The sequence below is a fragment of the Carassius auratus genome, chromosome 27 (assembly GCF_003368295.1).
Source record: "Carassius auratus strain Wakin chromosome 27, ASM336829v1, whole genome shotgun sequence".
Taxonomy (NCBI): domain Eukaryota; kingdom Metazoa; phylum Chordata; class Actinopteri; order Cypriniformes; family Cyprinidae; genus Carassius; species Carassius auratus.
Window position 1 is genome coordinate 25,176,588 of NC_039269.1, and position 27,428 is coordinate 25,204,015.

The 27,428-nt window shown below is 36.7% G+C and overlaps 1 protein-coding gene across 2 annotated transcripts; it reads left to right on the forward strand.

The window, feature by feature from the left end:
* Positions 1–1,895: 1,895 nt before the first annotated feature.
* On the forward strand, positions 1,896–22,462 carry LOC113046014 (F-box-like/WD repeat-containing protein TBL1XR1). Of its 2 annotated transcripts, XM_026206837.1 has the most exons (16): positions 1,897–2,224; positions 4,052–4,116; positions 7,611–7,711; positions 8,996–9,141; positions 9,256–9,457; positions 11,956–12,088; positions 12,581–12,722; positions 12,864–12,927; positions 13,004–13,101; positions 13,192–13,252; positions 13,624–13,745; positions 15,195–15,269; positions 16,116–16,243; positions 17,206–17,371; positions 19,502–19,603; positions 22,394–22,462. In XM_026206837.1, the coding sequence occupies exons 3-16, from the start codon at positions 7,654–7,656 to the stop codon at positions 22,418–22,420; spliced, it is 1,524 nt and encodes a 507-aa protein (XP_026062622.1). In that variant the 5' UTR covers positions 1,897–2,224; positions 4,052–4,116; positions 7,611–7,653; the 3' UTR covers positions 22,421–22,462. The 2 variants fall into 2 exon arrangements, 1 of the variants encoding a protein (XP_026062622.1); XR_003276050.1 differs by lacking the exons at positions 19,502–19,603; positions 22,394–22,462 and adding an exon at positions 16,523–16,598 and having other exon boundaries at positions 1,896–2,224; positions 17,206–17,339.
* The last annotated feature ends 4,966 nt before the right edge of the window (positions 22,463–27,428 follow it).

A 27,428-nucleotide genomic window follows, 5' to 3' on the forward strand; every position in this document is an offset into this window, starting at 1 on the left:
TGACACAATTGCCAAGGGCAAATATGCATAGAAGAGACAAGGACAGAATTATTTGCACATTAAGCCACTCTGAGCGAGAAAAGGGGCAAACCTGATTGTACCGTCTTTTTTAAACCAAAGTTGTACTATTAACAACAGAAAAACATTAATTCCTCACTTATTAAAGGAATATTTCACACAAAAATTAGAATTAGAAATTAGAATAAAACCCCTCTGGTCGTTAATGATAAAGATGAGTTTCGTTCTTCATCGAAACAGATTTGGAGAAATTTAGCATTGCATCATTTGCTCACCAGGATGGTCTGCAGTGAATGGGTGCCGTCAGAATAAGAGTCCAAACAGCTGATAAAACAGCACAATAATCCACACAAGCAATCCACACCACTCCAGTCCAGCAAATGACATCTTCTCAGGCAAAAAACAGTGTGTTTCTAAGAAACAAATCCATAATTAAGATTAACTTTAAACAGTCACTTCTGGCTATTTTAATTTCAATTGTATTTATTTATTTCACATTACAAGTCCATTGTCCATAAAAAAAGCTTCATCCAGTGAAAAAGTCTCACATCAAAACCCACTGACATATTTGTTTAGACCCTTTTTTTTTACTGTCTTCATGTTTGATCTGTGCATATTTCTTTCCTGATTCAGACCTTTTCACTGGAAAAAGCAATATTATGTGTAGATGACTTATGGAAGTTATGTTAGCTGGAAGCAACCGTTTTAAGTTAAAAATAGACTTGTTTATTACAAATAGATTACACATAGATTTTTATTATTGTGATATATTGTGATGTTTTTCTTAGCTGTTTGGACTCTTATTCTGACACTGGCACCCATTCACTTTAGAGGATCCATTGGTGAGATAGTTATGTGATGCTTAATTTCTCCATCAAATAGTTTCTGATGAAGAAACAAATTCTTGGATTGCCTGAGGGTGAGTACATTTTCAGCACATTTTCATTTCTGGACAAACTATTCCTTTAAAACAAATTAATGAGTGATCGGACTGACCTTTACTCTTAGGTCTGTCAGAGAGTGATTGCATGTTCATTCAGAAATCAATCACACTGCACAGTATAAATTATTATCGGTATAAAAAATCAAATAAGCCAATCATTCCTTGGCAGAAGTTGGCACTGTGACATTCATGATTTAAGATGCATTCCTTCAGTACCACGAACATAAACAAGTCACGTTCTTATACACTGATACTAGCTCTGCTTCCTATATAAATACATCTCAGATCAATTTTAGTAATGTCCAAAATGTGGTCCTTATATAATGCGCATAAACACTGATCTCATCATAGCCTCCTGTCTGAGAACAAATTATGGAGGAATCACAACAAAATGATATACAGTATGGATTATGATGTGTCAAGCAGTAATTCAAATGGACAGGTGGTTTATCTGATGGGTTCTTAACCAGCAGAGATGTTTCATAGTTGTGTCATCATCTCCCAAATGGGGGGGGGGGGTTGTACAGGGGCTCCTAAATTAAAATAGGCCAGACTTTATTTGTGTGTGTGTGTGTAATATATATATTCCAGCTATAGAGGGAGAAAACAGGTGTAATACTCAAGGGACTGATTGTAAGTCACTGCTGCGATGCTTTTAGAAAACATATGGTATATTCAAAATAGCAGTGTAATACGCAGACCAATGATGTCAGTCTGTTATTGAATGACTGAGCGGAGGAGATTGTGGGTGTGGCGGAATTACTGGCAGTGACCAGCCAGGCAAAAAAAAACATTTGTTTCAGTGGTGGGGGTTGGGCATTCAACCGTGTTGTTGATCATCAATCCGATTTTATTAACTTTACAGTTTTTTGTTCCATTTTTTTTATTAATCATGTTTAATAAGTTTGTTTTTAATTTATTTGCTCGTTTTTTATATATATTTATTTTTGTGACTGGCAGGAAACCCCGTTGGTCCGATATCCAATTTTCGCCTGGAAAGTCTCCGCCCAACTGCTAGTCTGAGGCCGTCGGCTTCCTCTGAAGCGCTTGGCTGTCCATAAGCTGCTAAATGTTTCTTTTATTCCTTTATGTATCGTACAGACAAGCAGGAAAATAGATATTATTCGAGGACAGAAGTATCACGGTGGATTTGAAAGGTCGAGGGATACCCTCCTGTCGGATCTGCGTCGGCACTGTGGCACATTTGTTCAGTGTTTTAGCTCCAGAAGCTAGCGGTTGACGAGACTGGAAGCATCGGCACGAGTAAGACGAGCCCCTCCGTCGCCCCAAACACATCCCGTATCCCAGTTGTGCGGGCGCTGACCGTGCCGTTCTCCGTTTGCGTTTTTAGATGGCTGAACTGCATTTATAAGCCATTAGAAGTGTGGCTTTTACAGAGTGAAACTGCAGCGCGTGCGGCCGCGCGGTGGGGGATGGGCGCCCTGCTTCCTCGCGCCGTGCACGCGAGATGGACGTAGACAACAACTAGCTTTTGTTCAACCGACTAGTTAGCAGCGTTGCTATGGAAGCAGCCACGTGCTTGAACTAGAATCGCTCATTTTTTGCATTTGTTTGGGGAGTCTGTTGTTTCCGGTGACGTTTATCCATGATGCGACGTGCGTTAGCCGTAAGCTAATAATCGAATGACATGCAATGGCGCTTCCGGGGTGAAATGTTCCGATCAGATAAAAAAACAAATATATATTTCTATTCAGTTTTTTAATTGTGCACTAAATTGTTTTATTAACTAAATATATTAATGCGTATTAACTATTAGGTAATTTAACTTAATGACGTGTTATAACTATTAATTATCTAAGACTTGACTAATCGACCTGTTTAACGATGATGATGATTATATATGATTATATCAGCTGTGTAATTAGAATTTTGCTCTGTAGATATTGTAGATAAAGATATTGCTTTGTTTAATCTGAAGTCTGAAGGACATTTAGCTATTTGATACAAATACAATACAAATTTGATTAAAAAGTTAAAAAAAAATTTTAGTGCCCCCCCTCTCGCCTTGACCCCCCCCCCCCCCGATTAAATAGTTTCTTGTATTAAGACCCTATTTACGCTATTAAATATTTAGCTTATAGTAGGCTATCATCTTACACTGCTTTACTATTAATTATTAGAACGTATCTAACATTGAAAAACCCTGTACGAATGACACATTCTTGAGTCACATCCTTACAGACTTTCAAGTTGTTCTGAACATACAGATTCATGGCAAATACATGTCTTTGTTAAACACAACAGAAGATTTTTTGAAGAATTTTGTTGGTCTCCATTGACTTCCATAGTAGGGAAAGAAATACAGTCGAGGTCAGTGGGGACCGTCAACAGTTCGATTACCAGATTAGTGTCAGTTCCAATATCTGCCAACAGCCTGACTACTACTAGTGGATAATGCAGTTCTTTTCAAATATTTCTGATGGATTTTGAGTAAATATTTTGCATATCTTTCATGTTTTATATATCAGGCAGTGGTCAGCCATTTAAAGCCCATATCTGTCGACTACTAGTGCAGTGCAAGTCTCATTCTTGTAGTTTCAGAGGCTTGTTTTAGGTTGATCTCAGCATTGGCTGCCAGTTCAGTGGTTTGATAGCTGTGTGATCAGAGCCAGACTGCTAAAGCGAAATAGGTCACAGCCTGCCAGTATATCAGATACTTTCTAGAGACCGCACCGGTGTCTTTATGAATGAGTAATGATGAGTAATTTTGTACTTGTGCTTGAACTGTGAGAATAGAATAGTATCATTAGTTTGAATGGCCAGGAATGTTGATTTGATTGTATATACATACACATACAGTAGTCAACATTTGAAGTGGATCAAAAAAGTTACCCTAAGACTATATATATATATATATATATATGTATGTATGTATATATAATGTATGTATGTATATATGTGTGTGTGTGTGTGTGAAATATAAACAACATTGAATTAGATGAAGACAAATTGCAATTTAATTTTCACTTGAATTCTGTTGAACTGTTGCCTCTTCTTAATGAAAGAGAAAAAAAATAAAAGACGTACTGTACTTCTGATTGTATCTAATACATTGTCTTTTATTGACAGGCTGATTTGACTTTGCTCCTATGGATCGCAAGAGAATGAGCATCTAATCAACGCTTGGTATCATGGTAAGCAAGTGTCATACTATATTAACAGGGATCTTTAAAAATCATGTATATATGTTAAATACAACCTTGTAAAATCATAAGAAGTCTTGAATATCATTAATTGCATAAAAAGTAGTTTGAAAAGGTCTTAGATTGGATGACAGAATTCAACTTGTGCCAGTTGAGTAACTACTGTTTAGATTAATGGGTATTAAAAAAACAAACACAAAAAAGACAGTTTTGCTGTCTGAATAATCATTGCTTTTTTCTTAAGAAAGTAAGTGTTCTGGGGTGTGATTTATAAAATTCTCTGTAGATTTCATCCTGAAAGTGTACATATGCATAAAAGCTAGATTTTGTATATGCACAATATTTTTCAGATTTATAATACCATGCGTACGCTAGAAATGGTGCAAAAATCCCTTCATAAGTCCCGGTCAGGGGAAGATTGTGCATACACGTGCATCTCCACCCCATTTCCCCGAAATCATCACATATGGAGCTTGAAACGCCTAGTTTTACTTTGCATAGCCTCAGCTGCGTACCATTTCAGTGCATTTTCCCATCCACGTGACATCTTGTTTAACACCGTCAAAGATACAAGACATATTAAGGAAATCTGAGATACGGACTATAAATGCCAATTGTGCCATAGCCATACATACAGTTTTATTGCTAAAAATCATCGTTTTAGAATAAACTCATCAAAATATCCATAAAACAAAACTGTTTAAAATAGTAATCAAGATAAATATTGTAGAATAGAGTTGATCCCGTTCTTTTACATGGGCCCAGTAATATTTCAATTGTTTAAACAATTTAAATCAAATGTATGCAGATTTGCTGATGAAGTGAACATCTTTAAGCTCTTTCTAGTGGAAACCGATAAGCCTATATATATTGCAGTGAAAATAAAGTATTCTGCGTCAATGACAAAGTATTTTAAAAAGGAAACATTTAAATTGTACCGTTTTCTTCAAGTTGTATTCTTCAAATATCCTTCTTTTGTTGTTTTTGATTGCTTCCACTGTCCTCATCTGTAAGTCGCTTAAGATAAAAGCGTCTGCTAAATGAATAAATGTAATGTAAATACAGTGGTATGCTATTTTTCATAATGTTGATGTCTTGTGAAGACATCGCTACAACATCTCTGTGCAGCAGCAGTTGAACAGTAAGCTATTATCATTAGACCTATTCAAACCAAATCAGTATCTGCCGTAATATCAAAGTAAGTGCGCATCGTTGATCATTGTTCTCGCGAATGTTTTCTCACAACACGAGTTTAGCCGTTTAGTTTAAAGATGAATTATTGTGCACCTATAGCACTCCTCGCTGTCATTAAAACATAGAATGCCACAGGAAAAGTGATCAAGCACATCCACTACAAATGTCTAAATTCATATAATTTTGATTTAACTTCTGCGTAGTGACTACATGTAATTTCAGAGCTTATCTCCACTAACGAGGGTGGAATATTTAATTTAGATGTGTATATTGATATGAAAACTGAGTTTAAAACGGTTGTTTGCTTCATTAATTTTCTCACTCCAGAGAAAAGAGTTTGTAGTCATAACTGGGTGCTGGTGTGTACATTTTCCCGTCAAGTTTTGCATAGGAAGTGGCATACGCTTCTTTCAGGGCAAATAAATGAGGTCTCTGGACAGTGATTGCTATGACTGTCTGATCAAATAATTTAATGTAAAGACATTTAGGCAAAATTGATTTTGCACTGCTTAAGAATGTTGTGTAAGCACATTTTCTTTGATTATCAATATGAAAACCGTTGCACTTTCGGGGCTGGTGACGCGTTGTAAACAACAGGGAGTCGTGTTATATATGATGGGTTGCTGTTTAACGTGAAGGCTTATTAGACTGTGAAAGAGGCTTAAAGACCGAACAAGAGGCTGTACGAGTTCTTCTGGAGTATTTCCTCTTGTTTAACACATGCAGTTCTTCCTATCACAATATCCGTCCCTACTGTGTAGCTTCCTATCAGTTCTTTCCAGTGCTGAGCAAATGGCTGGAAAATTTCCCCAGGGCTCAAATGGGCTTCCATGAGAAAGTTCAGTCAAAGATGGCAGGTTCAGTTCTCTGTTTGGTTACAAGGTTTGTGTTTACTAATTTTTACTGAGAGCAGGTTTACTACATCTAGTCATTCTGTATGGGATGATAAAAAAAAAAAAAAAAAAATTATAAATTGTACAAGCCAGTCAGATAGATTTACTACATCTATCTATCGATCTATTAGGGGTGGGACGGTTAGCTGAAAAAAAACTTTCGGTTCACCACACGGTTCGTTCGGCACGTGCTGGGACCGTGGTTCAACTTAAATCTGACAAAGCACCTGTAATATGTTTTTTAAACAAACAGGGTTCAGCTAATATATGTTTCTGTTGATCGATGCACATTCTGGCTTCCCAGACATTACAACAACAGCAATGAGGAAAAAATATATATATGAGCAGTCATTTATTCTGTCATCACCCGGGTGGTGAAAGTGCGCGCTTACAGATGAGACCTGAACAGCACATGTTAATGTGTTTAAACTCATTTAAGCTTTGCCAGTTTAAACATTTAAGGACGCAAACTTGCGCAATGTTTAGCTGATTTCTGAGACATGTTCACCGACGAGAGCAGTCTTGACTCGGCTAGTCCTTCTGACATTTGTCGCTGGCTCTGATGTCTCTAGTTGTTAAACATAAAATATAATTCATTTTGAGTAAATCTAACAGGTAATCTTTGGTCTGTATTCAATTTATCTAGTAATATGTTTAAATGAAAATGAAAGGAGGCAGTGGTATTTGATATCATATTTCATCTTATTGTAAATATACAGTGAGGAAAACTGCAGTAGTCAAGACGAGCTGATGTTGTCAAGTACGCACGCTGCTGTTTGCAGAATTACAGGACTTGTGATCACACTCCTGAGTCGAACACGCATATCTATCTACCTACTGCTTAAAACCTATTATTGTATGTTTTTTTATGTCAGGAAGTTATAACATATAAAACATTTAACTTTATTTTATATTTTTTTCACATTGGTAAAACAAAAAAAAGTGTTAAAGCAGCAGGCAAAATTCAAATACTAAAATTATGAAGAAAAAACCATAACATAAGTAATGTGCATGTTTTTTTTTTTTATCAGCTGGTGAAAAGTTTGGTAATATTGTGACCTATACAATTTAAATGATCAATTTTTGTGTTAAAATATTTAATAATAACATTTTATCAGCGTCCTTACTGGTTTGCTGCCTGTTATTTTTTCTGGGCAACCAAATTTCTTTAAAGTATTGCATTTTAAGGAGTCTAAAAAAAACTTTTATTTGAAGTAGAAATCTTGAAACATTATAGATTCCTGTCCATGTTTTAAGAAAATATAAATTTCTTTACAAAAATCTAGCTGCCCCTGAACATTTGCCAGTAGGTGTGTACTATATGAAGTGTGTCCAGTAAAGTCCATGCTCTGTGCTGTTGGTGAAGCACAGTAACACAGCGTGCCTTTGTTTTTTCAGGCCCTACTCTCGCCTTGACCTCTTGGTTCACCCAGGATCCAAAATGAGCGTAAGCAGTGATGAGGTCAATTTCCTGGTCTACAGATACCTGCAGGAGTCAGGTGTGTATCATACTCTGTATCCTGTTTCATATTGCATGCAGTGGCAGGTTTTTGCTCTCTGTCGTGTTTATTTCCTAGGAACTAATTTTTGGTTCCTGGTTCGACCACCTAACAAACCACCCAGAACACCCTAGAACCCACAAGACATACTAAAAACTACTGTCAGAGCTAATATCAGTGGTATTTCACTATATAGTTCACTTTAGTTAGTGTACTATTTCAGTAATTTCTTAACAATTTGCCTCCTGCAATTTACATCCTAAAAAACTGACATTTAGTCGCCTAGCATTAAAGCTGCAGTAGGGAACTTTTGACGCTCTAGCGGTTAATAAACAGAACTGCTTGCGTCTTGCTGAAGAACATCGTAGCCGGATCTACTTCTCTCTGTTTATGTCTATGAAGAATCACAAAGGTACTGGGTTACTCCGCCGCGGTATCCCCGAAGCAATCTAAAATAGTCTGAATATAAACACTTATTATAGATGCACCCTAGTGATTCAGGACAAGCTAAAAACACGGTTTGGAAAATGGATTCATGGTGTACTCGCTTATTATATAAATTTTTCTATATTTTGAACACAAACAAAGTTACGGACCACAGCTCTGATTGGTTATTTTTTACCGGGAGCGATGGAGTTTCTGCAAATGGCAATAGGACCACTGGGAGGAGCCAGAGGAGCTTGATTTTTTTCACAGATTATCTGTCTCATATTCTTCTGTCAGGACATAATGACAGGTTTAACAAATATGTAAAAAATGTATATTTACAAAAGTTACCTACAGCAGCTTTAAATGAATTTGTATATGCAGGTGATTTTCTTGAAATGTGCAGGGTTGTTTAAAACACAAATAGTTTTATTTTCGAGTGTTTATTATCATTGATTTTCTATTGTAGATTTTTATTTTGTCACTTTAATTTTAGTTCTAGTAATTTTGATGTTTTTTTTTATGTCTAAGTAGTTTTTATTTATACAATTTATTTATTTTAAAATAAAAAAATTGCCTTGGCAGCTAGCTAAAATAAAACAAGTTAACTGTTCGTTTAGTCATTTGAATCATTTAATTTCAGTTATTTAGTTTCAAGGAACAAAATGCTTTTATGGTTTTGAGTTATTGAGAAAAACCCTGTTTTGAAATCAGCTGCCTGACAAAATTGGGTCAGGAGGACTGTTATCAATTATGTAACATTTTTAAAGTTTCTTTGAGTACGGATACTTTTGACCTCACTATTCACAAATACTTGTTCCTAAATGGTAACAGGAGCTGTCTTCCTTTCCCCTGCAGGCTTCTCGCACTCAGCGTTCACCTTTGGCATAGAGAGCCACATCAGCCAGTCCAACATCAACGGTGCTCTGGTGCCCCCTGCTGCCCTCATCTCCATCATCCAGAAAGGCCTGCAGTATGTGGAGGCTGAAGTCAGCATCAATGAGGTCAGCGCTGGTACCACTACCAGATATGGATATTTCACAGTTTGCCCATTACATATGCAAGACGTGCTCAATCTGTACTCCGTGTTCTTGTACCTGTTGTGTAACGTGTCACAGGACGGTACTCTGTTTGATGGACGACCGATCGAGTCGCTGTCGTTAATCGATGCAGTGATGCCAGACGTGGTGCAGACGAGGCAGCAGGTGTATAAGGATAAACTGGCTCAGCAGCAAGCTGCCGCCGCCTCCAGCACCACAGCGGCCAAGAATGGAGAGAACACAGCTAATGGAGAGGAGAACGGATCTCACACGCTGTCTAGTAAGCTCACGCCCCACATTACTTTGTCAAAACTGTTGGAATTGCCAATAAGGAAAGCTATTTAGTCCATAACACGGTTGAACCTGTGACTTTACCAAAAACAAACAATTGGCACCGCTTACCCACCCTTTTCACAATATTAACTATTGATGATTAGCCATTAACCCCTGGTCATTCTCAATTCTGGGTTTAAGTGAATCTTGGGTTATTGTTTTCAGTCTTAACCCTGGATTAGGAATTAATCTTGGATTGTCAGGTTGCAAGTTTTCACACAGTACATTTGTAAACCCCAGATTAATGTTTTTTACATATTTGTGGCATTGATGAAAATTTGGGGTGCACAATAAATATCGGCCGATCGTTAATGCGCATCTCGTCAGTAAAGCCGGTTCTCTAATCAGCGGTAAAGTCCATCAGGTGCGTGATTTCACATCGAGCAACTGTTACTACACAGTGCCGTTATTAACTGACAAGCTGCACAAATCCACGTTTAATTATCAGCGTTGATTTGCGCAGTTTGTCGGTTAAACACAGCTTATATATATTTTTTGAGATTATACTATTATATTTTGGATAAGCTTGTATTTGCTAGTTTTTGAGTTCCCATTTTAGTTTATTGCTTTTTTTAATTATTATTCTGATTAGCTTTATTTTTATTACTATTTTTATTTTTTTAAATAAACTAACTCAAGCTTATTTTAGTTTAGATCAAATTTTTTAAGTTTAAAAAATATGCATTTTTAAAGAACATCATGGCTATACAGTTAAATATAAGAATAACACATTATTAACACTGTACATTATTGTAGGTCCTTTATGCCCTGCCTCTCTCAAATGCGTTGTTTTCTACAAAGTCCCTCTTTCCAACAAGCACAATCTGCTCTGATTGGCTGAACACCACAAGCACTCGTCGGAAATGTATTGACCCTTTCCATAATCACAAGCTTGATCTTTCAAAATAAATGTAAGGACAGTTAATAATGTTCTTAGTTTTATCATCAGTTCAAGCCCAAAAGGGGAACAGAGTCGTGTGACATACACAGTGATGAAGCTCGTATGTGTTTGTAGTATACAAGCCATGGATGGTTAAGACAGCTGAACCGTCTCTTTCTCTCACGCACACGCGCAATGTGCCAAACTCCGCATTTGAACAGTCAATAGCAAATACTTAATAAAAAAGCATACTTCCAGTAGCTGATTCAGAAGCGCCAGATTGTCGTATCAATGTCAGAATGACCTCCTCTCCAAGGTTCACGAAACGGTTGTACATAAAATGCATTGCTGTTCTGTTGTAAGTAATCTTAAAGATTTCTAAATGCATCTACTTTCAGAAGGCCAACTAAAATGCTTTTGTTTTCGCCTAGATACACACAGCATCTCTCTGACATGACTGCTTCAACACTAACTGTGGTTACTGAAACCACGCCTTATTTCTTTGCGTGAACATTTGGACGGCATTACGCAAATATTTACACATAGTGACACAGACATGTGGGGCGTGTTTGAATGAGCCGTTTTAGGGGTGTGTGGCAGAGTCTTAATTTTGATAAAGAATATCTCTTTGGATTTGAGACTTTAGTCTTTGCATCTTTACAGATCTCCACTATGTATCAATAGCTTGTAACACTCCAAAGAGAAAGGGAAAATTTAAATCGCATCATATAACTCCTTTAAATCAAAACATGTTGAGAATTATTAACTTAACTAAATAAATATTCAAAACATCAAAGCAAGTATAAATAAATGGGGGGAAAAAACTCATTACATGCAATGAACAAAATGTGTTTTCAGTGTCTGAGAGTGTTTTAAGTATCTACATTTTTCCAGAAAAGCACAGTATCTTTTTCCTCAGCATTATTCCTGTCTGACTATTACTGCTAATGTCATAGACGGCTGCAATGCTAATAGGCTGTAGTCACACTAATGTACAAATCTATTTAAACGTATCAATGTTTTATCCTGTCCTGACTGACATAAGACATAACTGACTGTGTTTACATTAAAATCACAATCACATAATTGCTTACATGAAGTCACGCACAACCTTATGCTCCAAACTAACTTTCAGAACATAGACACAAAGGGCACTTGAGCATTTGAAAGCAGATGTCTGTCCGTAAGTGAGCTTAGTTTATCAAATTATACCTGCATTCCGAACAGCATAAAAGAGGCATTCGTAGAGAATTCGGAAAGAAAAAACACTGAAACCTCACTCGCTCAAGCAAAGTTTCTCACAATGTGTATATACTGTGCGATAAAAGTCCATGGTTTTCTTGTATTTGGTTTCAGCCATGAAAAGAAGTTTATTTACTTTATGGTTTTGTGTGTTTTTGGGCATAATTGGCAGCAAACTGAGTACAACTGTCTCTAGTGTACATGAGTGTGTCTTCTCACACGTACAGAAAAAACGATCTCAGAATCATAGAAGAGAGAATTGTGATCCATTGTGTAATCTACTGTTGTTGTCTCTTCCCTAATAATCCCTCTTGTTTTGACAGATCACCACTCCGACATGATGGAGGTGGACAGGGCAGTGGAGATCCCAGCCAGTAAAGCCATGGTGCTGCGGGGCCACGAGTCTGAGGTCTTCATCTGTGCTTGGAACCCTGTCAGCGATCTGCTGGCATCTGGGTCGGTACTAAGCCAAATCCACGGTTTATTATCTCAAACTGTGAATTTGAATACAAAGTTCTGTCATGAAACTCTAGATGGTTGCAGCATGATAGTTTCTATCTCAGTCTGATATAATGAAACCATTATTCACATAGCGCAGCTGACTGATTTTTTTCACATCAGCAGCCAATGAGTTTGCTGCACAATGTTCAAATACTTGGCTAGAGCTTGCTGTAGAAGTTGTAGTGCGCTTTAGAAACCCTCCTCAATCCCCAGCTCCACCTGTCTGCTACAGGGCAATTTTATATGTGCACCAGCAGTATCTCTTACATGATCTGTACAGCACGTCTGTGCATGTATTGGCTGTAGCAAGTCTCTGCAGAAGTGTAGCAGATCTGTTCCATCAAACTCCAGTTATTGTTATTGAAGTCCAGTTATTGTTTTGCATGTCTTAGCCTAATGTCCTGTACTTTTTGAATGGGAATTCATCTGTTTTGTTGTTGCCATCAGCTCTGGAGACTCAACCGCACGGATCTGGAACCTGAGTGAGGGCAGTTCGGGAGGATCCACTCAGCTGGTGCTGCGGCACTGCATTCGGGAGGGGGGGCAGGATGTACCCAGTAACAAAGACGTCACCTCACTGGACTGGAATGTGAGTGCTGGGACTAGCGCTTGTGAACTGCAGTAACCCTGCATGCAACGTTTGCATCTAAGCCTCTTTCTTTTTTCCACACACTTCATGCAAAGAACAAATCACTCCGACTGATATTTTTCTGTCTCTTGTGTTGGACAGAGTGAAGGTACACTTCTCGCCACAGGATCCTATGATGGCTTTGCCAGGATATGGACTAAAGATGGTGAGCTTTATACACAAATCATAACATCATCAATTACAAAATCCTGTTTATCTAATAGGTATCCCATAACTGTCAGGTAATCTTGCCAGTACACTGGGGCAGCACAAAGGTCCCATATTTGCTTTAAAGTGGAACAAGAAAGGGAATTTTATCCTCAGCGCTGGTGTTGATAAGGTACAGTATAATCTTATGTGGTTATCATATACTGTCAAAATAAGATGATGTGGTGAGGTTAAGATGCTAATATGATTCTGCACCTTTCAGACCACCATTATTTGGGACGCACACACAGGAGAGGCCAAACAGCAGTTTCCATTCCATTCAGGTGAGTAACAAAGATCACCACAAGCAGGAAATTCATTTATCTAGAGCTGATCTTGACCTTCTTGCTAATACAGTTGAGAACTAAGAGAAAACTCTTTGTTAAATACACTAATTAATGCACATTAATAAGCATGCATGGCAGGTTTTCTCAGCTGTGTTGTTTGTGATGTGAACTGCAGGATCTTCAGAGTATTTCTGTATAGCTGTGGGATTCTTCTTTTCATGCCAACTTAGAAGGGTTTCATTATTCTATAGAAAGAAATGTACTTTTGGTTTCAGTTTAGAAAACTTTTTCCTTGTCACCCAAATGTACATTTAGCTAGTTTCAAAAGAATGGTCAGGAATGATGTAGTTTGCATTTGCCGCCTGCAGCTCCGGCTCTGGACGTGGACTGGCAGAGCAACAACACGTTTGCATCCTGCAGCACGGACATGTGCATTCACGTGTGTAAACTGGGCCAGGACAGACCAGTCAAAACATTCCAAGGCCACACAGTAAGCCACTTACATTAGATGTTCTACCGTTGCATATATTCTATTTTTAATCTTCGTCAATATTTACTTGTTTTTTTTTTCTTTTTACATTGACTCTTTAGTCTCTCAGAAACCCTAAAAAGTGATATAGACCCTGTAAAGTTTTGCAGACAGAAATATCACTTTTTTTTTTTAAATCAAACTGAACAATCAAAAAAAGCAGTGTGTGTGTGTGTGTGTGAGTGAGTGTACACATACATACATACAAATATCTATCTCACATTTGAGGCTTTTATTTATATATATTTTTTGTAAACTAAAAACATTTTGGTGGTCAGAACAATGGATGAAACCAAAGAAATTATATAAATATATTTATTCTTATTAATATTTAATCCAAAGTAATATAATTTACACAGACATAAAATGGATTGTGAATAAATAAAATTAACGTTGCAAAAAATATTGTAACAGAACAGGTTGCATATTTAAAAAAACAGATATAATCTTAATAAAATGACCTTAACAGTTTCAATTGTTTGAATTCACTCATAAATGTTGAGTTTTATTATGGTTGAAAATGCATTACCATGATGACTGAAATACATGTACCCATTTCATTTTCAATAGACATTTTCAGTTTTGTTTTTAATTTGTCTCGTGTACGAAATATTTAGTAAACAAATCCAAATTTCTGCATTTGGCAGGCACTTGTATCCAAAGTGACTTACGCTGCTTGCAGACGACACATTTATAGTTCAGGCATTATGTGGGAATCAAGCCCATGATATCAGCATTGCTAGTAGGGCTGTGTATTGCCAAGAATCTGGCAATACGATATGTATCACGAAACAGAGGTTGCGATACGATATGTTGCGATACATAGCAAAACTGTCAGCAAGGCGATATATTGGGATATTTTTTATTTTAGGAAGAGGATCTGTTTTTAGGAAACCTGTCATTAAGAACAGTTCAATTCAAGTTTATTTGTATAGCGCTTTTTACAATACAAATCATTGCAAAGCAACTTTACAGAAAATTAAGTTTCTACAATATTAAGTAGTCGCTTATCAGTGGTGATTGTCAGTTTAAGAACATATGGCAGAAATGTACCGAAAAATCAATTAAGTACATGATCAAACAGTCGATGAACACTGTTAACATCAATTATATTATATCATGCAATCAAACTTATAGCAAAAATTGGCAGTTCTTTATGTTGTAAGAACACACCACCATATGCAAGCCTTAGGAATAATTAAATAAAAATAGTTTAACCAGAACACATTGGATCTGCATTTGCAATAATCAGTCCCTGTAACATTCAGCGTTATTGAACCAATTTTTGTGCAGGACGAGTAAAGGGTTGGGGGTGTTGGGAATCAAAGTACTTGCAGGATCCTTTAGTTAAAAGTGTAATGCGTATAAAATGGATTACATCACTGATGATTTGCACTCCTTTATCCTCAGAATGAAGTCAATGCAATCAAATGGGATCCAACAGGAAATCTCTTGGCCTCCTGCTCTGATGACATGACCCTTAAGGTGAGATACAACCAATCATCTCACTGTGGATGATTTAGCTCATTTTAATTTCACTTATGTGTTTGCATTAAAGTGCTCCTATTACGCCATTTTTATGGTCCTTCAAATTGAATTTATTTAAAGTCTCCTACAAAAGGATTACATGCTTGCAAGGTCAAAAAAATCTTTAGTTTTCTCCAAATATGCATTTAATATCACCTCATTTTCCAACGATTCTCAAACGATTTGTTCGAAGCTGTTCAAAGATTGATTCTCTCTAAACCCTTCCTTTTCTGTGAGCCTGCTCTGCTCTGATTGGTCAGATGGCCCTGTCTGTTGTGATTGGTTTATGGCGTACAGTGCATTTAGAAAATGATACTCCTATTTCAATAGTTTGTATATTGAATGCTCTTTAGAAAATATAAACCTCATTATTTATCATACTTGGAGGTTTTGATTCAGTGGAACAGCTGGTCCAAATAAAAAGGGTACTGATCCATCTTTCAACAGCAAGTGTTTTGTGAATCTCGCGTTGAACTCCCTGAGATTAAAGAAGCAGTCGTCAGTAGAATGACGTGTTTGCGGCCGGCCAATGGAGAACATAACACATTTGCATAATGTATGTCTATCCTGAAGTGGTACTAACGACTCGTTTCAGCTGTTCAGAGTCAATTCTGTATTTTTTACGAGGCAATAACTTTATTTATTGTGCACTTTCAGCTTTTTTACTTTGCAGATCATTTACATTCACATACAGCTACATTACACATTGCATGACAAGCAATGTTGGAAATGGCATAATAGGGGCACTTTGTGAGTGAGTAAGTGTTATAATCCAATGATATTGTGATTTGTATCGAACATTAGCTTTGGAGCATGAAACAGGACACTTGTGTTCATGACCTGCAAGCCCACAGTAAGGAGATCTACACCATCAAATGGAGCCCAACTGGCCCTGGAACCAGCAACCCCAATGCCAACCTCATGCTGGCCAGGTACACAACCAGCCACCACTCAGTTCAGTTCAAGTTTATTTGTACAGCGCTTTTCACGATACAAATCGTTGCAAGGCAGCTTTCAAGAAAATGAAGTTTCTACAATATATTTAGTAGTAGCTTGTCAGAGGCGACCATGTGAAATTGATGTACATGGCAGAAATGTACAGTAAAATTCAGTTAATGACTTAATCAAACAGGCGATGAACACTATTAACAGCAATGATTATATGTTGCAATCAAACTTGTAGCAAAATTTGGTAGTTTATGTTGTTTCAGGGTTGGCATCATCTGAGGTCCTCTGAGGGTCAGCATCATCTCTTCTCAGGTGTTCTGGATCCAGACTGAAGCTTGTGTAAATCCTAGTTATGCAAAACAGAGAAACAAATAGAGACATAATTTAGCATAGCTGCAACCAAGCAAAAAGGACTTGTTCAACCCAAGCTAAAGAATAATAACGCATATTTGATCAGATATAACTGCAGTACAAGATTATGAGATGCATTATTTGAATTGAATCCAGATTTAAACAAAGAGAGTGTGTCTGAACCCCGAACATTATTAGGAAGGTTGTTCCAGAGTTTGGGAGCTAAATGTGAAAAAGCTCTAACTCCTTTAGTGGACTTTGCTATAGCGTTTTTAGACCTTAGGGAGCGTGATGGGTTGTAGTGTGGTAGAAGACTAGTTAGGTACGCAGGAGCTAAACCATTAAGGGTCTTGTGGGTAAGTAATGATAATTTGTAACTGATACAGAAGTTAAAAGGTAGCTAGTTCAGAGACTGTAGAATCGGGGTAATATGATCATACACATCACCACCGTCACTCTTCATTTGGAAAGCCTGTCCTTTTTAAGTATTATTTAGATTTTGATTGGCTAAATGTAAAATCTGTATCTATTTTCAGTTTATAACTTGTATATATTATACACATTGAGTAGCTGTTATCTTATTTTCTGCCTCAAGTGCGTCGTTTGATTCAACGGTGCGTCTGTGGGACGCGGAGCGTGGCGCCTGCATCCACACACTGACCAAACACCAGGAGCCCGTCTACAGCGTGGCATTCAGCCCAGATGGGCGGCACCTGGCCAGCGGTTCCTTCGACAAGTGTGTCCATATCTGGAACACACAGGTACTGTAGGCTCTTGAGCAAACTAATACTCATTACATATTCACATGAAAATATTAAAGTCTTCATTTTATTAGACACCGTTGATTTGGCCGACTGTTTTGTAAAGAGAATGATTTGAAATGTCTTTTGTAACTTTTGATAAATCTAATGCATCCTTCCTGAATAAAAATATGATAAAAAGAAAAACAATCTCACCAACCCCCAAACCTTTGAAAGGGTGTGTATTAGCTGATAATTCCTTTCATGAACAAATAAAATGTATAGAATGAACAGGTTTATTAAAGATTAACTATATATGAGAATTAGAAGACGTCAAAGGAAATCTAAATGCAAAATCTGTAGAAATCATTGTGTATTATTAAATACCCATTGTTGACTGATACAAGAAAGAAAACAAAATACATCTAATACAGTCCAATGTTAATAATATAAAATGCTAACAGATAATATAACAATGCAAATTCCATTACAGCCTTCACAATCACATCTAACTCATCCATTTCATTTTTATTAGTGTTGTCAAATGATTAATCGCATCCAAAACTGTGTTAATTTTGACAGCCATTTTTGATTTAGTCTTAACCTTTATCTTGAGACGAAAAATGCTTAATATTTTAGTCAAACTGCAGTTAACAACATTTGTTTTGGTAGCTATTTTATATGTAGTCTTCAAATTAAAATAATCATGAATTCTTCTCTCTTTAGACCAAATCAATTAAGCTTAATTTGAATTAAGGATTGAATTTGAAAAAAATTTCATTTTTGTGTGAACTATCCATTTAAAGAGTAGTGAAAAGGGAGCAACTTATAAAAATTCTAGTTGTTCATATATAATATAGATACTTTATTTTATTTATTTTTTTTGATACAGTAGCTTTACTTAACGTATACATTTATTTATTTTTTTTAAATTCCATTAATGACACGGATAGGTACGTAATAGGAATGCTGTTCCTTTAAGACAGAAGGCATACATGTAATACTGACACACGTTCAGTTTTCACCCTCCTTTTCACATTCACTTAAATAACTGTATTTAGGCCTACGTGAGATACTCTGTCTACACGACAGACATCTGGACTGCTGTTGTTTGGGCACTGAGAACTGATTGTGCGTTGTATATGAAAACCGAAGAAGTGGCGCGCTAAGTTAATCAACAATGAATTGTGATTCCTGGGAAAAACGGGACGTCTGGTCACTGTGTCCCTACCCCTTCGGGTGCTGAGGCCATCATTTCACATCGCTAATTCAAGTTTTGGTAGTCTATCCATCCACTGCGGCTGCCATACCGAGACTAGATATGCGAACACCCCTTTTCCAATCCAATAACAGGGACGCACAATTTTTTAAGGACAGACTACTATAGGATGTATATAGAATGTCCGGTAGTCCGCCAATAATACTATTGTCCTTCTCGTCATGTTAATGAGGACCGGCATAAATTTCATCATTGTTGTGATCATCAGATATTAGGTTTAGCTCGTCAATGTCTTATCTTAATCACAGACGTCCTCGTCTTCGTTGACAAAATTAACACTGATCCAAAATTTAACTTTTTGTTTACATTGTGTGTGTATATTTATGTGTATATATAAATACACACACATGCATGTATATATTTAAGAAAAATATGCTACATTTATATATTTAATATATTTTTATGTAATATAAATTAATTATATATTTTCAAAACGTGCTGAATGTATGTCTTTATACATAAGTGTAAATAAAAACTTTTTTTATTTTGGATGCGATTTATTGTTTGACAGCACTTATAGTTTCATTTTTGTTTTGTAAATAAAATAATTTAATATTTGATTGTTTTTAATATTCAGTTTTAAAATGTTCTACCTTCCAACTTTAGTTTAGCCGTTTATACCCTAATTTAGACGTTTAGGCATAAGACCAGTCTATTGAGTGTTTTGATAAATATACTTCAGTGTTTCAGACGTAAGTACTGTTCACACCATGGATGATAACTATAACGATATAGTCGTTCTCAATATTAAAGTGTGCACTTCGATTAAACAGAATGGATTTCATCTGCTCTCCATTAACTGGGCTGGCTAACATATTGATCTGTCACTATGATTGGTGTTTTTAACTTGGGTTTCATTTTCCTCCCGACAGACTGGTGCTTTAGTCAACAGCTACAGAGGGACAGGGGGGATTTTTGAAGTATGCTGGAACTCCACTGGAGACAAAGTGGGCGCAAGTGCATCAGATGGATCGGTGAGTATCTGTGTTGCAAAGCAAAGTCACTTAGATGTCCTTTGGCTATGATGTAGACTCCGCTTGAACTGAATCTGTTTGAAAGCCATTATAGTTTTAAGTAGGGCTGCATGATTAATTAAAATTAAACCAAAATAATGAACCTTCTTAAACGTAAGCGGTTCATTATTCACCGGTGTTGTCAGTATCAGTTAGTTTGCAGTAAATGCTGCTCCATCCATTTTTCGGGTTCGGGTCGCTTTTACATGCATTTGAGAATGCAATGTGCCAGCGTTCCTTCCTTACTTGTAATAAGCACAAAAGTAGGGCCCTATGAAATCCGTTTAATTTTTTTCCCAAATTCTGGATTCCATTTTTATCCATTTAATTTTTTCTTGACTCCTTTATAATGGTTGAATAAAATTGTATTAATCAAAAAGCATGTTTATTAATTAAAATCATGAAACTTAAACAATTTAACCTCTATGTATTAAGTTTAACAAAAAATTACATTTTGTGCTCTGAAATGTTCTATTTTTTCACACAATATGTTTTATTGTTACCAAATTCTGTTTTAGCATGTCTAATTATTTGAATGTGTTAAAACAAGTCATTTATTTTTACAATAGCTGTATGAAATTATTTATTTTTTTGTTCCCTCTTTATCTGTCAAACAAACTAAAAGCAAAAGCACAATATGGCTCAATCCATTCATCAAGTCTGATTTTGCTGCACGTTTCTAAGTGAAGTGCACACATTTTTGGGGCGATCAGCTTGTGATCTGGTGTTTGTTTTCTAGGGCTGTGTATTGCCAAGAATCTGGCGATCAATACGTATCAAGATACCAGGGTTGTGATACGATATAGAGCTGCAACTAACGATTATTTTTTTCTGTCGACTAATCTAACGATTATTTTTTCGATTAGTCGACTAATCTAACGATTTTTTTATTACAATAAATGTATCTAAATGTTCTTTTTTTTAATTATCTTATGAATCCTTTGGATAACTTTATAAAAAAAATATAAGTACAACTTCTAATATAATATTTCAACCTTTATTCATTTTCATCCAATGTGGTTGAAGTTTTTACAGTATAAACTAATAGAGGCGCAAAAAAAATTATTTTACTATAGTAAATATGAGTTTATGATAGCGTTTATAATTAAACCACAGTAGCCATAAATGTACAGTTGTCTGAGACGTCATGAAATGTTCTTTAGCATCACAAACCATAAAATGTAGTCAGGGTTCTGCTATGGTTTAGCATGGTTTCCAGAGATCTGGAGCTGATTCGGGGTAGCTCGGTGGTTTGTGACTGTTGTCTTGCAGTAGGCTGTCTTCTAAGGGGCCGTTTGCATATCACGTCTTTTGCACGCTCAAGTTCATTATTTACAATGTAGGCGCGCGATAAGCTAGCTCATAATGGAAGCTTGTTTTTTCCAGGCGCGTCCACACCGCATCGAGTTAAAAACATCTCAACTTTTCAGAATGACGCAAGCGCAAGAATATCAGACCTGAACCAGGTAGTTGGTCACCAGATCACACGGTAACCAGTTAAACCATAATTTACACCGGAGAGCGCCAAGATGTTTTCCTCTGAGGTGCTCGGGCATCGCAGTTGTGCTGCTGTGGCACACCATGTCAGTTTTGCAAAGGGAACAAAGGGCCATTTTATTTGTCCTCTGTTTAAAGTATTCCCATACTTTTGATAACAGTGGTCGGTTTTTTTGATAGAATGCAACTTTCTCCATTCCCAGTATGCCATTACGCGAGATGTAAACAAGGAGTGTGACGCGTCGACGCATTTCACGCACGTCGACGTATTTTTGTAGTCGACGTAATCGATGACGTCGTTGCAGCACTAATACGATATGTTGCAATTACTATAATCAAGGCGATATATTTGGACAATTATACACCATATGCAAACCTTAGCAGAAAATTAATAAAAATAGTTTAACCAGAACACATTGGATCTGCATTTGCAATAATCAGTCCCTGTAACATTCAACCTTATTAAAACAATTTTTGTGCAGTACGAGTAAAGGGGTGGGGGGTATTGGGAATCAAAGTGCTTGCAGGATCCTTTAGTTAAATGTGTAATACGTATAAAATGTATTTTATAAAAATATATATTTTTTTAGACCCTGCTTTAAGGGTTCACGCCATGCCATAACATTTTGATCTGAACAAAATAATTACATCTGCTTAATATCAACTTCCAATTGGATGCTCTTCTGTTTTGGTCTCCATATGAACCCATTCAAGTAGTGCCCATCTGTTTTTAATGTAGCTAACATCGGCAGCATCTTTGTGTCATCTACACACACTCATGAAGCTGTGAGCAGTGGGGCAAATGACAGTCATTGTGACACTGTGAAGTGATGGTGCTAAGGATCCATGTGCTTTTTTACAAATATTTATATATATAAATATTTTAATAGGTTTAACATTAGATTATCAGCTCAGAATATACACTTATTTGATTAGAAACACCGGAGACCAGAAATTCAAAGCATCATTCCAGTTAAGAATCACTTCCATATTCAGGAAAAATGTCTATTAAAAAAAAAAAAATTCTGATCTGCAAAGAGTCATAATTGTTGTGAGAGAAAAAGTATTTTTATTTTTTTATTCTGGGCCTTATAACCAGAAAGATTTGTGAGGAAAGTTGCAATTTTAAGATATATAACCGCGGTAACGAGTTTTATTACGCTTTTTTTAAATCCCGCGGTGGAAACGAGTTTCCATAATAATCCATAAATCAAAGTGCATCTAATTCATAATCACTTTTCTTCCCTTTCTCAGGTTTGTGTATTAGACCTAAGGAAATGACACTGCCACTTGGAAGCCATGGACCGACTATGAATGTGTGCAACGGTGACACTTACGACACAAACGAAATCAGTGTGCCAGAGAACTGTTATACACGGACACAATGGACACAAGAGAAATACACCACTTATGCACACACACCTCATTAGTTCCTGTGTTCCTCATTCCAAACCCAGAGGGCCACGGTCCACACCGCTGTCGTGCACATATTGCACACGTCAGCGCTTCAGTGACGGTTTAGATCTAACTGCATGAGTTCTAGAGCAGAGCAGTTGAATATGGCCAACTCGTGGCCACGTGATATCGACAATTCAGAGTATTGGCACTGTATGTTTAGTGGCTCTGCGACTTTTGGAACTGTTCTCCAAAAATGCTCAAGGATTTTTTTTTTTTTTGCCAAACTTTGAGAAATAATTTGTTTTTTTTTTCTTTGTTTTTTTTTTCTTTTTAAATACAGAGTTATAAGAGTACAGAAATCCTATTAAATTACTCGACTATATTTTCTAAAACGAATGCCCTGTGTCATTTTATACAACCTATGCAACTTTGTGGAAAGACAAACCTGAACTTGCAGTGCATGAATGGGTGAAACTCATAGCTGAAGTCTGGACATTTAAAATATCTGATAGGCCCACCCTAAAAACGCAACGGCACATTCACTCTCGCTGTTACAGAAAACATAGCTATCAGGTTATTCATTCTTTTTTTTGGGGGGGTGAGGTGTCATGTTAAATACTAGTGTTTTCCTACATTGGTATTTAACATGACACCTCACTTAAAAATGTTTATTACAAAGATTTGTTCCTCCGGTTTGATGTCCTTTCTTTAGTGTTGCATTGTTAACTGTTTTGCTATAGAGGTTCGAACACTGACTGATCCGGTCTGGTCATTACTCCTTCAGTGAACTAGTATGTGTGTGATTGTAACTTATGGGTCGGTGCGGTGTCGGTTTTATTCAGTTCCAGCCAGCCAGTGGTAAAGTAAAAGTTCAAAGTCCGGCTCCGTTTTCTCTCATTTTGCTCACTCTTTTCCTTTGTAAAACGATGTCATTGCGCAGTGATGGTATGGGTGTGAACAGAAACTGATGTGGAAAAACGTAAACGTGACCACAGGTATTTTTATTATTACATGCTACTGTTGTATGGATTTTAACGTTTGGGATTTCTCAGTGCCTGGTTTCTTCAGGTGCTGGGACGCTGAGTTCACGAGATGCTGTCACGTGTCTTTATAAAATACCATTAGACAGTCATAGGCCAGAGAAGCAGCTTTTCTCCAGCTCACTCGTGTCGCCTCTCAGCACTTTACAGCACATACTCCAATGAAATCCAACGAGCACTTAAAAGATTTTTTATCCTTTGGACTGAAATTACTTGAGTGACATTAAACATTTACTTGAATAAACCAGATCTTCTGATGATTCTTAGAGGTGAGGCGGCTGGTTTAAATCTTTATAACAGTTTTTTTTTTTTTTTTTTTTTTTTTTATAAGCGTAGTCCAAAATGCTAACAAATGCCTTTTTCTTTCCACGGATCAAGTATAACCTGCATCCCCTCCTAAAAGTATCAAAATGTTCTGATTTTTCTTAACTTTTTTTTTTTTTAAGATGAGTATTTTGAAGCTTGCTCTAATATAATCAACAAGTAGATTGTACGAAAAGTTTGCTATTTATTATATTGTCTATGACAGTGGAATGGTATTTTATAATGTTTTAATTTGAGAGAGATATAGTTTTTACAGTGTGCGTGCAAGCGTGTGCTTCTCTTGGTCCGCGAAGCCTAGCACTCTGCTTGCTGTGTCCACAGCCCTTTGAAATTTTGTACTTTAAAATCTTTTGTAATTCTATTGATGTTTTTAGCTCTAAGCTAAGGCACGTACATGGGCATATCAAAACATCTTGGACCATGTAAATACTTGTTCAGTGATTTTTGTCTCACTTTAGGTAATCTTTAATCTAGTTTTTTTCTCTCTCTTTAGTTATGTTTCCTGTTTTGCTCACTCTCTAGCAGAAATCACTCACTGCAATGTTGATTTGACTGTTGTGATTTGAGTCAGATTAAATGAAAAGTCCAGAATAAAATATATTTTGATAATAGTGTTCTCTGTCTGTGCTTATGAATGTCTTTGAATGCAGAAACACTGCCTCCAATGTCATCAAGAGTATTGCAGTAAGATAAAGTCTGATTACTAGAATCTAGTAGGTTTGTCTCTCTTTGGTTTTAATTACAGCAGCACTCAAGCTGAATGAACTCCTCAAGTTTGTGTAAAACCTGATGATCATGTTTTCCAGCTAAAGAACGATTCTGTCGAAAACAAGAACATCTGACTGTCTGTATAAAGGAAGTCACATGATCAGTTACACAACTGCTTATTTCATCAGTGATGTACAAACAGAGCACAATCATCATTTGGTCTTTATTTTCTTTTCACCTTCAAAATCTTAAACAAAACAAAAAAATCACTAAAAGCATAATATGCCTGCACATTATGAATGTTATACAGAGTAATATATTCTAAAATCTAATAAGCCTAAACTGATACAGTGATGTTTCTTATGGAGGTAGACTGTGCTCGAACACACCCTTTACAGTCTATGGACCACACAAAACAACACAAGCAAAGACACAAAGGCAGCCTCCAACAAAAAGGCCATTTCATTGCAAAACAAACAAACAAAAAAATATTCAGTGTATTTAAAAAGCCTAAATGGATAATTAAATTTACTACAGTCTTGGAGTGTCTGGGTCAGGAATGGAAATAATCTTGTATTTAGTTGGGTTTAAATTTTTTTTTTTTTATTTGTATTTAGTTGGGCTTAAAAAAAAATGTGTGTGTGTATATATATATATATATATATATATATATATATATATATATATATATATATATATATATATATATATATACCGCAAAGAACAGCAGGAGGAGAGATGAGCACTATTATCATCATTTATCAAGAGATTATAAATCGCATCAGTTCAAAAATACGTCATAGGAAAAAAACAAAGATAAGTCCCACTGGACTATAAGACGCATTTATTTAGAACCAATAGAAAACATTACCTTCTACAGCCACGAGAGGCCGCTCTATGTTTTCAGCGGTAAACTACAGGAGCACTGAGCAGCATAGAGCGCCCTCTCGCGACTGTAGACTGTAATGTTTTCTCTTGGTTCATGTCAAATTCATTTTTGCGACTTATACTCAGGTGCGACTTATAGTCCGGAAAATACGGTAGTCACATACTAACTCTTCATACAGTTGCCCAGTATTGTTGCACATCTGGCTGTCTTTGTTGTTTTATTGACTGTTTGTACAGGTTCGAGTAACAACAGGCTTCTTCACACACGTTGTGCATGTGAGGTGGTGCTTTTGAAGACTACAGAGTACGTCTGCTCAGAGCCTCCCAGACATACTCTCCAATGACGACTTTTACGTCACGCCTACCACTCGGACCTTTGAGTCTCGTTCAGCAAAATGAACAAATCTTTTTTCGAGTCATTCTGTTCATTTTATCAAAATATAATTAAAATGTTATGTTACTTCCCTACCATGTCTACTAGTACTTACGCAAACGTTGATCACATTACAAACAATACAAAACTATAATGCTATAATAAACAGAAAAGATGAATTCATCGTTTACCTGGCACTTCAGTCCATGATTAATTCACCTCACCTCTTTTCTGACAAGTCTTCGGGTCTGAGTCATTCTTTCATCACGTGACTCACCCATAAGCTTTAACCATGTACTGTATAAAAGGCTTTAAAGGGATAGTTCACCCAAATAGCAAAATTATGTAATTAATAACTTACCCTCATGTTGTTCCAAACCCATAAGACCTCCGTTTATTTTTGGAGCACAGTTTAAGATATTTAAGAATTAGTCCGGGAGCTCTCAGTCCCTCCATTGAAGCTGTGTGAACGGTCTACTGTCCATGTCCAGAAAGGTACGAAAAACATAATCAAAGTAGTTCATGTGAATTTTTTGAAGCATTGAAAATACATTTTGGTCCAAAAATAGCAAAAACTTCCGTGTCTGTTGTGAGAGAGAGTACAAAACAAAGCAGTTTTTGATATCCGGTTTGTGAACGAATCATTCGATGTAACCGGATCTTTTTTTGAACCAGTTCACCAAATCGAACTGAATCATATTAAATGGTTCTCGTCTCCAATACGCATTAATCCACAAATGACTTAAGCTGTTAACGTTTTTATGTGGCTGACACTCCCTCTGAGTTAAAACAAACCAATATCCCGAAGTAATTTATGTACTCAAACAGTACACTGACTGACTGCTGTGAAGAGAAAACTGAAGATGAACACCGAGCCAAATAACAAACAATAGACTGACTCGTTCACGAGTGAAGAACCAGTTGCATCGGTTTTCGCATCACCAGTAATTCTTACGGACAATTTGATTCAATAAACCGGTTGAAGAAAACGGTTCACCGGTTCTTTTGCACTCTATGTAATGGCATCATTGGTGATTGCCCTTGATTCAAGCCTTCGGTTTACCAGCGCTCACAACATTAGCACAGAATCAATTCAGAATCAATCACCAAAGAATCAGTTTGATTCAGATGCTCTGTGTGTCGGTCTGCTTCACGCTGAATCACACATGCGCAGTATCATCAGCTCCTCGGTTCTCGAATCGGACGCGTCCGACAGAAACTGTTCTTGACTCGAGAACAAGTTCGTTATCTGGCTCGGCTCGGTGTTCATCTTCAGTTCTCTCTTCACAGCAGTTCAGTCAGTGTACTGTAATAAACCCCTTTGTATGTTGCAGAAGAATACAATGTCCAGTCTTGATTATGTTCTTTGAACTTTTACTGGAGCTATTGGTGAACTTGTTTACAACTATTCAGTAGCCACACTATACACACACACTTTACGTCTTTCTTCCTATACGTCATCCATTACGTCATACATTCAGACATAACTAATCTTTATTCTATTTCATCTCCCCCTTTTCAATCTCTTGTTCGCCTTATAACAAACAAATGTTTATTG